Source organism: Montipora foliosa, chromosome 12 (genome assembly GCF_036669935.1).
Source record: "Montipora foliosa isolate CH-2021 chromosome 12, ASM3666993v2, whole genome shotgun sequence".
Lineage (NCBI taxonomy): Eukaryota > Metazoa > Cnidaria > Anthozoa > Scleractinia > Acroporidae > Montipora > Montipora foliosa.
The window spans coordinates 25,867,068-25,879,567 of NC_090880.1; the positions used below are offsets into that span (position 1 = coordinate 25,867,068).

The 12,500-nt window shown below is 41.0% G+C and overlaps 2 protein-coding genes across 4 annotated transcripts in view; both read left to right on the forward strand.

Moving 5' to 3' along the window:
* The window catches only part of LOC137981058 (uncharacterized), a 13,601-nt gene extending 10,098 nt beyond the window's left edge, over positions 1-3,503 (forward strand). The window contains exons 6-8 of the mRNA XM_068828424.1: positions 1-517; positions 2,692-3,058; positions 3,167-3,503. The exon at positions 1-517 is cut by the window's left edge and continues 103 nt beyond it. Coding sequence (XP_068684525.1) covers positions 1-517; positions 2,692-3,058; positions 3,167-3,333 — 1,051 coding nt within the window. The 3' untranslated portion in view covers positions 3,334-3,503. The remainder of the gene's footprint in view (positions 518-2,691; positions 3,059-3,166) is intronic.
* Positions 3,504-5,972: 2,469 nt separating this feature from the next.
* Positions 5,973-12,500, forward strand: part of LOC137980181 (monocarboxylate transporter 8-like) — a 10,781-nt gene continuing 4,253 nt past the window's right edge. The window contains exons 1-2 of one of the 3 annotated variants that reach the window (XM_068827573.1): positions 5,973-6,300; positions 10,921-11,540. In XM_068827573.1, coding sequence (XP_068683674.1) covers positions 10,941-11,540 — 600 coding nt within the window. In that variant the 5' untranslated portion in view covers positions 5,973-6,300; positions 10,921-10,940. Of the gene's footprint in view, positions 6,301-7,366; positions 7,895-10,920; positions 11,541-12,500 lie in introns of those variants that run through there. The other 2 variants (XM_068827572.1, XM_068827571.1) reach the window with 2 other exon arrangements.

Below are 12,500 nucleotides of genomic sequence, written 5' to 3' on the forward strand. Positions count from 1 at the left end.
AGCGGTCTGTGCGATAGGCTTGGTAGTCAGCTCCTTTGTCAAGGATATATCGTTTCTTTTCCTCACCTACAGCGTTTTCGTCGGCCTCGGTTGTAGTTGTACTTATTCGGCTGGCTTAATTGTGCTCAATCGGTATTTTAGTAAGAGACAGTCTATTGCCGTTGGAATAATAAATGCCGGGATTGGCTTTGGAGTCATTGTTATCAGCCCGACAGCTGAACTCATGATAAGGGCCACCGACTGGCAGACGACGTTTCTAATAATGGCGGGAGTTATTTTTCTCGTGTCTTTGTTGACGATATCCTTTGATCCTAATGTTGAGGAAGACCAGGAGACAACTAATAGCAAAGAAAAGCCGGAAGTGGAACACACCATCGAAGAGAGAAAACATGACGGTGTTACTTCGAAGATCGAAGGCGTGTGTTATGTATCAATTTGGAAAGAGCCTCCTGTTATTGCACTTTTCCTGCCAGTGTTCTGTATAATGTTTGGCCATTTTATAGTGATGGTTCATTTGGTAAGGGCCTGCATTATCCCATAATACACCTCTTTTACCCCCAACAATTTTGCATAATCATTGTTTGCAATTCCGTCTCCTGGGACATGAAGATGTCCTAAGAGAAATCGAAAACAATGCCTATGCAAATTGTTAGGGGGTTAAAGAGGTGTATTATGGGATTTGTGCAAGTAGAGAATAATGAACTTTGTATTGACATTACAATACATTGCTATAAGCTAGAGACACATTCGAGAATTACTGCTTTGGTTGGAGCACGGTTTAGGGAGGGTTGGCACCACATACTGTGGTACCTATTCCCTCAAGTGACTAGCGACATTTAATTCACTATTCTCTCAAATCCCGTATACATCTTGTTTACCTCTTGTTTATTATTGTTTGTAACTTCTCCTAGGACATGAAGATGTCTCAAAAGAGATGGAAAACAATGCCTTTGCAAATTTTTTTGTTGTTGTTGTTGGGGGGGGGGGGGGGGGGCAGACAAGGTGTATTACGGGATTTGACAAAGCGGAAAATAGGCTTGCCAAATAAAGAAGTAACTCTCGTCTCCAGAGCCCGCCCTCTTCGCCCGACACAGTGGGATTCAATTCTAGCACCTGTTGGCAACTAGCCAACTTCACCTTTTGCTGTTCATTTGCACAAATTCTCCATTCATTTGTGCTGACAGGTGACAGCTGTATCATTAAGTGTACATAACAGACTTTTCTTTATTTACTGACTCAACCAAAACATCGTGGTTTTCTGAGATAAATGCAATGGGCCTTTGCGTGACCATGTCACGTGACCTTGTCAATCATAAAAAAAAATGATCCTCGTACAAAATAGATACCAGACATAGAAAGAGCGTGATGAAATTAGTCAGAATGTTAAATTTTGAGGCCACTAACGTTTAAGTCCGTGATTTTAGAGAGGTTTTAAAGTTTGAAAAATGTAAGAGAATTGTGTGCTGGATGGCAAAGCTTGCCATCCATCTGCTGTTTTCCAAATAAATCTCAGTTAATTTTGTAAGCATTAAAGTCACTGTAAAATCTCTCACCTAAGTGTCAGTGGCCTCAAAATTGACAATCTTTCTAATTTGATCACGCTCTTTCCATTTCTGGCGTCTATTTTGCACCACGACCATTTTTTTATGATTGACAAGGTCACGTGACAAGGTCATGCAAAGAGGCTATTTTAAAAATTCCATGCCAATTTTTCCTTCCGTATCCTTTTAGCCATTCAAAAATCGGAATGTTCTCTTCCGGTGGGGTACCAAACCGTGCTAGTATGTTAGCTTCAAAATTTCAATAGCTTCAACTGGCAGCCTAAATTTTTCAGGTGGATGTAAAGAGACAATAGACCATTTTACAGTTGTGGCTAAGTTACCAGGCCTAACAATGGAAGCGAGGCTGCCGGTGATCCTGTTTTGATACAAACCTTCATGCTTTTGTAATGTTAATATGGACTGATAAGCGTTACAACAACACAATTTACATGATAAAAGTAGTGAGGTCTGTATCAATGCAAAGTCACCGGCAGCCTCGCAGCCATTCATAGGCTTGGTCGCTGAGCAAACAACTGTAAAATGACCTATTGCTTAAGCACGGACACTGCATATATAAGGAACCTTGGACTGGGGGAGCTGTCAGTCAGTTCATTCGAGACCTCGCCCCGTCAGCATCGTAGGCCAAGGATCACGGCTAGCGACTAAAAGTAACAGCGACCTGAGTACCAAATTTCTGAGTACCAAAAAAATTTTCAATTTATCGTATCCGGAACAAAAAACAGTTGCACTTGCAGTTATTTTTACTTTTATAAGCAGAATTGACAAATTTCCAGGGAAAATGAAGCGCTCACACTTCATTACAGCCTCTTGTTCAAATATCAGTGAGTTCCCTCCTTCTTGCTCACTTAGGCCGCCATATTGAATACAGTCGTGCAAACGGCACTTGCGTGACAAAAAGGAAGGGGGGGGGGGGGGGAGGAGCTTTCCTTTTTATAGGCAGTGTCCTTGTTTAAATTGTTTAATAAAGTGCGAGAGCCCATTCTACTTTCCATTTTCATTTACGATACTTTTCGCGCGAAAAAAATTGTTCCTAAAAATAAATTTTACTAGGGAAAGGGTTGACTGATGAAATTAGTGGATATGGAGGCTTCCCTTGATAAGCTTCTGTTATTGTCTTATCTTCCTTCAGATTCGCTATTGTGAGGAATTAGGAATTTCTTCTGAAAGGGCAGCAAGACTGTTCGTATATAGAGCTGTGTGTACCACGACTGGCCGCGTGCTGGCCGGCTTTTTGTGCAACCATCCAAAATTGGACCCGTTCAACGTTTTCCAAGCCACGGAATTTGCAGCAGGTTTGACGGCGATCTTTATGACTGTAAATCCTTCTTACACGTCGCTCATTATCTGCATTATGATATACGGGCTTAGCGATGGATCCTTCTTTACTTGTATGAACTGCCTCGCTCTCACTGTCAGCCCGCTTAAAACCGCCGCTGTGCTCGGCTGGATGACTATGGTGGCATCTTTATTTGTGGTCAGCGGTCCTCCAATAGCCGGTAAGTAAGTTTACATTTCAATTTTCTTGATTTATATCGTAAGAAAACTAAGGGCCTTTTTCTAGTATCAAGTCTTGCCTTATTGTGAGTCTTTCTGCCCAAGTTTAGGTTTGTTAGCAGACAAGCTAGGTTCCTATGTAGTGCCTTTCCAAGTAGCTGGTGGAATAACCTTGGTCGGAGCCTTCATTCCCTTTATGCTGTTATGCTACAAAAGGACTTCTCAACCTACGGACCTTTCCCGTCGAGAAGACGAAAACCAAAAGCTTCTAAAATAAACCCAAGAGCTAACTTTGCACTTTTCCACTATACAATTGTATGTAGGATGCAACAGCAGTTTAAAGAATTATAACTGTCCAACGAACGGTTGGAAAACTTCCATTCCATCACACGGGTCAAGCAACAACTAAAACTAAAGAAGAAAGGATTTTTTGAAAATATTTGATAATATATTTCTTAAAAACATTTTAAAACATTAAAAAGCTAAGAAACCTAAAAAAGGGCAGTTGATGGCGTTTCCAAGTTAATATCTTAACGTCGTTATCAAGTCAAAGATGATTATGTCTTCTGCGTATAAATACCGCAAAAGGCAACAATAGGTAATTGCAAGCCTTGAAGATCCTGAGGAAATATCATAGTAGGTTTTGATAGCAGACAAGCTTAAACCTAAAAAACAAAAACTCAAACCTAATTTGAACGAGCAAGCGGACTCCATACGTGCTAAACATTTTTGCTTAGCTAACCTGCTTGTAAGTTATTTTTAACGTTTTGATTGCCTAATGTTGCCTATAGCCGTGACGGTAATTATACCAAAAAACTTTAGACAATTAGATAACGTCGAAATGTCGTCAACAGGGGTGGATCAAGGGGGATGGTGCAGGAGGTGCGCACATCCCCCCCCCCCCCCACCCCTGAGATGACCTGAGCCTTTCTTTTCGTCACCAGGCAGTTGCACCATTCCTTGGTGGTGTACCCCATTCAAAGAAAAATCCTGGATCCGCCCCGGTTCAACTTTTTTAGCTTTTTAATATTTTATGACGTTTTTAAGAAATATATTATTGCAATTTTTTTACAGCCAAATAACGAAAAGATGGAATTTATTTCAGAATGTAGGAAAATTTGGATGAAGGTCTATGTTGAAACTCGCTCATGAATTTTTTCGCAGCCAGTCAAGGATATCCCTCAATGAATAGCTTATCTTAATTAGGTATCACTTTTCAAAGTGACTGTAAGTGCAGTTTCCATGTTTAAAAAACAAGCTAGTGAAGGCGAATAAATGTTTATATGTTTTAAGGACATTAAGAAAGAAACATCAGTTGTAGTCAGTGTAATAGATCAGGCCCGGGTTGTTCGAAGCATGGTTATCGCTAACCAAGCGTTAAATACCATAGAAACATAAAGGTTTTGATACTCTTAACCAACGGTTAGCGCTAACCGGGATTCGACCAACCGGACCCTGGTATTTGTGTCGACGGTACTCCCAAACGCTACTCAGTATGACCTTTCTGTTGACTGAGTTTCTGCTTCAGATCAAACAATTAAGTCCAGCGCTTTCTTGATCGATGCTGTAAAAGACATTGTACTTCCAAATATTATGACAAGATCTAACCCTGGCTAACAAGAGCTAAAGAAATAATGAAATACTCTCACAGGTTTTAACACCGAGAACAACCCAGAAATCATTATACAGCTTCGAAAACTGCGTAACGTTGATTACTTACTAGCAAAGATTGTATTGAACTTGAGCTGGAAGAATCGCTGCTAAAAGTGAGCAGTGAGCGTGGATTCCACTCGAGTATGCTATTACACTTTTATAAAATAATTCAGTAGGATAGTACGCGCACTCTCATTGGTCAATAGCTGTGTTTAGATGAACGGCTGTGACATAACACGAATTTTGATTGGTTATGTATTGTCAGACGCGCGTTTTGATTGGCTGGTAGGAAATATGAGCGTGCATGTATCAAGAAAAATCTGTTTCAATCAAGAAGTAAAAAACCAGCATTTTCCTTCACTTGTCGAATTATTTTTGCGAAATATTTTATAAAAGCAATAGAGGACTTTTTTCCTTGTCTCCATAGCCTTATCTAAACAGTCTGGGGAGTTATGAAAATATCTGCATATCTTGTTTGCATAACTGTCTCGAATTCTCCCAACTCCCCCTTGTGTTTAGATGAGGCTATGAAAACACTGAAAACGTCCTCTATTGCTTAAATCTTAGTTCGGGATATAATTGGTACCAAGAGTCCATTATCATGTTTGTCCCCATCAGCGTACACTGGGTCTCCTGTGGTACGTGTTACACAAAAACTGGAGGCAGTGAGTTGGGTGGTTTTGAACTGCAGTGTTCCAGTTATCTTTCTTTTTTTTTTTAGTGGGGGGTCATTAAGATCATGTGAGGGGTCACCCAGACGTCCTGCCAGCAGTGGCCCTTTGGCTCACACGTTTAAATATTTTGTAAGTCCTGTCCCATTTTGAGGTCCTTTGGTTTTTTAAGCTTTGGTAATAAATTCAGTTTAAAGATAACAAAAGACGCCCCTGAGTAAAACTCACTCGTTTCCTCTGGTGGACGTTTTCCTGCATATTCCATTCCATGCATGTCAGTTGCACTAAGCAAACGCTTATTGCACACACTAAGGAAGGACTTATGTTTCCGCTTCATAATTTCTCTCCTTTTCACTCTAATCTGAAACCAAATGGAAAATTTTGTGGTAACTTATGGGTTCAACAAAGACAGAGGCATGGAGAGGGACAGGAGGAGAGAAAAAGGAAACGCTTGCAGACAAACACCTCGATTTTGAAAACTCCCGTTCCCCCTTGAACGGGGTCTCTGATTGGCGCGGCTCCAATTTTTTGATTGACACCTCAGTCCTTCATGTCAAAATAATGTATTTCCCGTAGCAAGCAAATAAATCGGAGAACGTTATTCGCGTTTTGGTGGACTGATTTTCGCTTTTCGCTCGCTGAAATCGCTCACTACGCAGGCTAAATGACGAGGAGATGTTCTTTTAAAGAAATGTTACATCGAACAGTTAGCTTCGTTGTCGATAAAGGATTTAGCGGTGGCCGGTCCAAGGAGGAAATTTGCTCACTGTTCTTCGCACTGGTTTCGGGAAAATTCTCATTTCCTACGAAACACAAGGCCTGCGTATTAAATATTAGTCCTCTCAAAAGTATTGCGAACGATCAAATCAAGGAAGCCTTCAATGGGGATTTCGGCTCATCGGTTCGCTAGCGAACGACAGGTACAGGTAGAAATGTTTAGGATACTTTCTGTATTGGTAAAACAATGACCTGTGACCTGTGTTTTGTACCAACCGGGCTAGTGAACAGACAACTAAATGATTCAATCTTAAGAGATCCTTGTGTTTTGCACCGCTGTGGAGCTCCTGTAGGTCCTGTAGTGTATTTTTAATGCCAACGCTTTGGGATTTCGAAGCCTTGACATTATTGCAGAAGCAAGTGCGATACAATATTTCTTGCTGTTCCTTTAATTTTAACATCACTTTCTTGAATACACAAGCGCCTAGAACAAGGTCTTAAACCACCGAACAGAAAATTGTGTTGGAAACCCTAGAAATTTCGGCGGGCTTGTTAGACAACAACATTCGGGATTTCGGGTACTCTGACATTTACCAGAAGCACTTTTGTTCACAGAATTTTGAGTATTTTCCTTACCAAACATTAACATCTTATCGTCGCGGGTAATTTTTACGAGAACATTTCCATAGTTGGACTTGGAGGCCGCCCTCGGGAAGAGTATCCGTTTTCTAATATTGGTCAATATTATCGTTATTTTCCTTGTCAATTGTTTTAGCTTCTCTTGCCCAAAGTTCATTTTCGCTGTGAAAGACAAAACATTTTCTTGGTCAATTTATGACAGCCAATGACAGGTCAAGTGGGCGATTTTCAAAATGCAGGGGTTTGTCTGCAAGCGTTTCCGTCTTGTCTCACCCCACTTTTCAAGCGGACAAAACATTAAAACTCTTTCATGTCCACCCACGAAAACGCTTGTTACGCAGGTTAGTGCAACATTGAGTTAGACGAATTAGTCTTTCCAGGGATTATTCAATATACATTATTCTCAACCAATGTCTTGAGACCGAAGTGACAACAGTCTGAACTCATCAAGGGGTGTTGTAATCGGAAATAAGCTCGGACCGGAAACTAGTGTAACACGAGTGATTTAGTTTTGATTGACATGCGACAGAAGACACGCAGAGAGAGTAGTCGAACACTTCGGAATTACATCTTGTTTCTCTGCGGAATGATATCATGTATCTTGGCGGTATTGTTATCTCGGAATCTTTTCGGTTAAGGAATTGTCTCTACCAGGATTTGTATTCAAATTAAAGGAAGATATCTGTCATTAAAGAGTACTATGGATCGTAACAACAAGAGGAGCCTCTATCTCGCATACTTGGCCTTGGAGTCAACCTTTTCCCGAGTAGATTTAAATTATATTTATAGAACGTCACTTGTTTAATTAACTAAATAAATTAACATATTCATATTCAAAAATCATTGTTTCGGGGCGTGCATAAATTGTCAATGAATGCAAATATCACGAAAACTCGAGAATACTCAACTGAGCTAAGAACTCTCGCCTCTGTAAACATGTCGAAGTTGGACTTATCGCACAAATCATCATTCCACTAATGGCCATTTCTCAGTTGTTGTGTTCCGCCGGTCCACCTCGCAAACGTGACAGTTTGTGGTCATGGTTGGTCTGTGCTTGTGCGACGATGACTTGGATTTCCTCGTTTGGGTTGCTTTACAGCTTCGGAGTTTTTCTTCCAGTTTTTATGGACTATTTTAAGGCATCCAGAGAAACTACAGGTAGGTATACCAAGAGAGTCTACCATAAGTTTACTTTTTTTAGGGAAATTTGGCCCGGGTTGCTCGAAGCATACGGTTAGTGCTAACTAGCGTCAAATACCATGGAAGATTAATAGGTTTTGATACCTCTTAGTCCGGCAACGGTTTGCGCTAACCTGGCTTCGAGTAACCGGCCCCTGGCTGGAGTATGGTCTAATCACTAGTTAAGGTAAATTAAGTAGCTAAGGAGGTTAAGCGAAGGGCCGATATAAACACGCATTCCCTTGGGAATTTTTCTTTCTAACAGGGGTTTGGCGACTCCACTCTCAGTTGGATATTACATCACATCTCGCCGATAAAATCACATTTCTCGGGCATCATTCACGCTCAAACTCCGGCGATGGCCACATGGATAAATTTACTTCTTTTTGACCAACATTCAAGGTTCAGCAATATCCTTTGCTGAGAAACAGCGATGAATATTCAAATATTCAAATTCCTTCGAGGCTCGCTTACAACGAATTTGGACACGGCTGGTGAACCGTTCACTTGAGCCTCAATAAGATGAGAAGGAATCAGTGAACGGTTGACTAGCCTGTGGTGTAGTCAAAAGATGCGTGTTTAAATTAGTGCGTTTGTGCCATTGCATGCATTTAAAACCAATGAAGCCGTTTGGCCTCCACCCGCCTACATTTTGTCATCAAAACCACACCGACCTGCAGGAAATAATCAGTATCGTATGAACGCCTTACGGCTCCTGCAATTTTGAGAACTCTCACAACATTACTCGTGCCCATAAATCACGCAATTTCCACGAGCAAGTGCACACTACTTTTTATTTATTATACACTCAACAAAATCACCCCATCGCCTTGTTTCCATAGCAACTTCCGTATTGCATTCTGTAACCTCTTTTTGCACTCTATAATTACTCGGGCCCGTATGGGCACCGATTTATAAAACATGTTCAGTTTTTGTGTGGGCTTTGCCCATACGAGAATGGTCACGTGATCTCTACGAGTTTGCAGAGGCTTGGGTACTAGCTCGTGGAAAAGAAGTGGTGGCCATCTTGTTGCCTTTCTGTTTGCTGTGATTTGTGTCCACGATTTGCTGCTTTTGTTTTGTTTTCTCCTGCTTTGAGACACCGAGGTAAGTTTTCTTTCATTTTTGGCTAGTACTGAATATCGACTCTTGGCTCTTTAATTAAATCGAAACCGATTGCAATTTAATTTCTCTCGTTATTTTTTCAGGTGTTCATAAAGCGGAGTTATTTTGCTCGTGCAAGCCAACATTGATCGGCCTGAAAAATTCGGTGTGGGTTACACCACATAGGAGTCATTTTAGTACTTTCGCAAGCTTGAATTGTGCAGGTTGAAAGACTCTGATGAGTGTCACAAACTGAAATATATTCAGTGCTCGCATTGAACGTGGTCTTTTGAAATAATTTTTATTAATTTCGACGGAGGGCATGCTGTTGTGTTTAATAGCTTTATCGTGTCATATCCAATATGCTCATGTGTTTCTGATTATATAATACAGTTCTAAATGGTGGACAAAATTTTCCTGTGACTGCTAATACAGTACTAATACAGTCTGAGTCACAGTGTTTAGTTTTCGTAAATGGCATAGGAATACCATCAAAAAGAAGTCAGCAATGTGTTTAAATCAAATGGCCTAAAGATCACAATCGATGCTAACAAACTGAATCGTCCACTTTCTTGACGTAACCTTGGACCTTACAGATGGAAGCTACAAACTATACATGAAGCCCACCAACGAACTATCTTACGTCCACCGGCAAAGCAACCACCCCCCAGCATTACTGAAAAACATACCACTCAACATCAACAAAAGACTAACCAATATTTCATCCAGCAAAGAAGTATTTGACGAATCAATTGCCCCTTACCAACACGCACTCAAAGAAAGTGGATATGATCACAAACTAACATACAATCCAGAGCCCGCTCCGAAAAACAAAAGAAAGAGAAAAAGGGACATTACGTGGTACAATCCCCCTTTCGATTCAAGCGTTAAAACCAACCTTGGTAGAAAATTCCCACATATCGACGAAAAATACTTCCAGAACAACCATCCGCTCTACAAGATTTTTAACAGACACACACTCAAGCTAAGCTACTCATGTATGCCAAACATGAAATCCATCATATCGTCACACAACAAACACGTTCTTTCAGCAAATACACCAGCACCGCAACCTGACACCTGCAATTGTAGAAAAAAGCCTGATTGCCCACTCGAAGGAAAATGCCTCCAAACTAACGTAATCTATCAAACCACAGTCACCACCGAGACAACAACTGAAACCTACGTTGGACTAGCCACAAACTTCAAGGAACGCTACACTCACAAAACATCCTTTCGACATTCAAACAGAAGAAATGAGACAGAGCTTTCCAAACAGGTTTGGAACTTACAAGACACAAAGAAACCATTGTAGCAGGCGGGATTTCAAATTTACTAGTCCCCATTCCAGCCAAGTCCCACTCGCGGCTAAAACGATCGTACTCGCGATTCAGTTAAATAATCCTGCGATAAAATAGGGAGCTTTTTAAGCACGCGCGTTTTTGAGACGCGGACGTCAACCAGAAGAGAACATTTCGAGTGCCAGGACAGTGGTGTCTCCTAGACTGTTATACCAATCATCTCTAATGGAGAAAAGATACTTACCAATGTAAATGTGGTTGTGTGAAGACAAGTTTAAAGGGAAAACAACTCACTTCCGGTTGCCGTCTGCGTCTCAAAAACGCACTTGCTTAAGCTCCCTCCGCCAGCTACGCAGGCTATCACTCACTCACTCATTCGGCTGTTAGCGGAGACGTCACCTTTTATTGGACAGGCCTATTTTTTGCATGAATTACATACAAATATATCCGGCATAGCATTTCAAGTTACGCCCCAATAGCTTTGTTGAAAGTCACCTTTAATTCTCGGGTTTTATACGTTTTTAAAAGATCCTACAGACATCTTGTCCTCTGAGATCAATAAGGCAACTGTGGGAAAATGCTTTCTTTTATTTATTTCAGCAGCCATCGGTTCTGTAGCAATGGCATTGAAATTCTTCACCGGTCTTTTCACAACATTTCTGGTCACGTGGCTTGGTTGTCGGGTGACCGCTTTGATCGGAGGAGCGGTCTGTGCGATAGGCTTGGTAGCCAGCTCTTTTGTCAAGAATATATCGCTTCTTTTCCTCACATACAGCGTTTTCGTCGGCCTTGGTTGTAGTTGTACTTATTCGGCTGGCTTGATTGTGCTCAAGCGGTATTTTAGCAAGAGACAGTCTATTGCCGTTGGAATAATAAGTGGCGGGATTGGCTTTGGAGTCATTGTTATGAGCCCGACAGCTGAACTCATGATAAGGGCTACCGACTGGCAGACGACGTTTCTAATAATGGCGGGAGTTATTTTTCTCGTGTCCTTGTTGACGATATCCTTTGATCCTAATGTTGATGAAGACCAGGAGACAACTACAAGCAAAGAAAAGGCGGAAGTGGAACACGCTAACAAAGAGAGAAAACATGACGGTATTACCTCGAAGATCGAAAGCGTGTTTCATGTGTCAATTTGGAAAGAGCCTCCTGTTATTGCTCTTTTCCTGCCAGTGTTCTGTTTAATGTCTGGCCATTTTATAGTGATGGTTCATTTGGTAAGGGCTCAAAAAAATCCAAACACCTGCATTCTCTACTTGAACAAATCCATGAATAGATCGTTTTCACGTGATGTCACAGCGTGGTGTTGGTGTACAAGAACAATAGACGTTCTCTCCTTTGGGAACCAAACTCTATTTTTATGCATATTCCATGCATACATTTTGTATTGTTTTGTACACCAATATGGCCGCCAAGTCACGTGAGTGAAAACCATCTATACTCCTCTTTTTTGCCCATGCAAATTTTGGGGGGTAAAAGAGGTGTATTAATGAGAGAATAATGAACTTCGCATTAACATCTTGTACATCTTGTTTACCCCCCAAAATTTTGCATGAACATTGTTTGCAATTTCTCCTGGGACATGAAGATGTCCCAAGGGAAATCGAAAAAAAAACGTATGCAAAATTTGGGGGGAGGGGGGGGGGGGGAGTAATCAACTTCTATTACGGATTTCAGAAAGTACAGAATTGACTTACCATAATAAATATGTCATTCTCGTCTCCAGAGCCCGCGCTCTTGTCGCTTAACCCCGACAAAAGCGCGCAAATACGGGCCGACGTAGTTTTAGCACCTGTTGGCGACTAGCCAACTACACCTTTTGCTATTCATTTGCACAAATTCTCCATTCATTTGTGCCCACATGTAACAGCTGTATCATTAAGTGTATATGACAGACTTTTTAATTATTCTACCGAAACATCGTGGTTTTCTGAGATAAAAACAATATGCCCTTTGCATGACCGTGTCACGTGACCTAGTCAATCATTTAAAAAATGGTCGTGGTGCAAAATAAATGTTGCAGGTAAAATCCGTTCTCCGGTTGAATCCATTTTAACCTAGGTTAAATTCGTGATCTGCATTTTACTCAAGTTGAATTATGCACTCAACCTACCTTAAACCCCCTTTAAAAAGGATACTTCTACCTTCTCTCCTCAAACTCTGTCTTAAGCATCTCA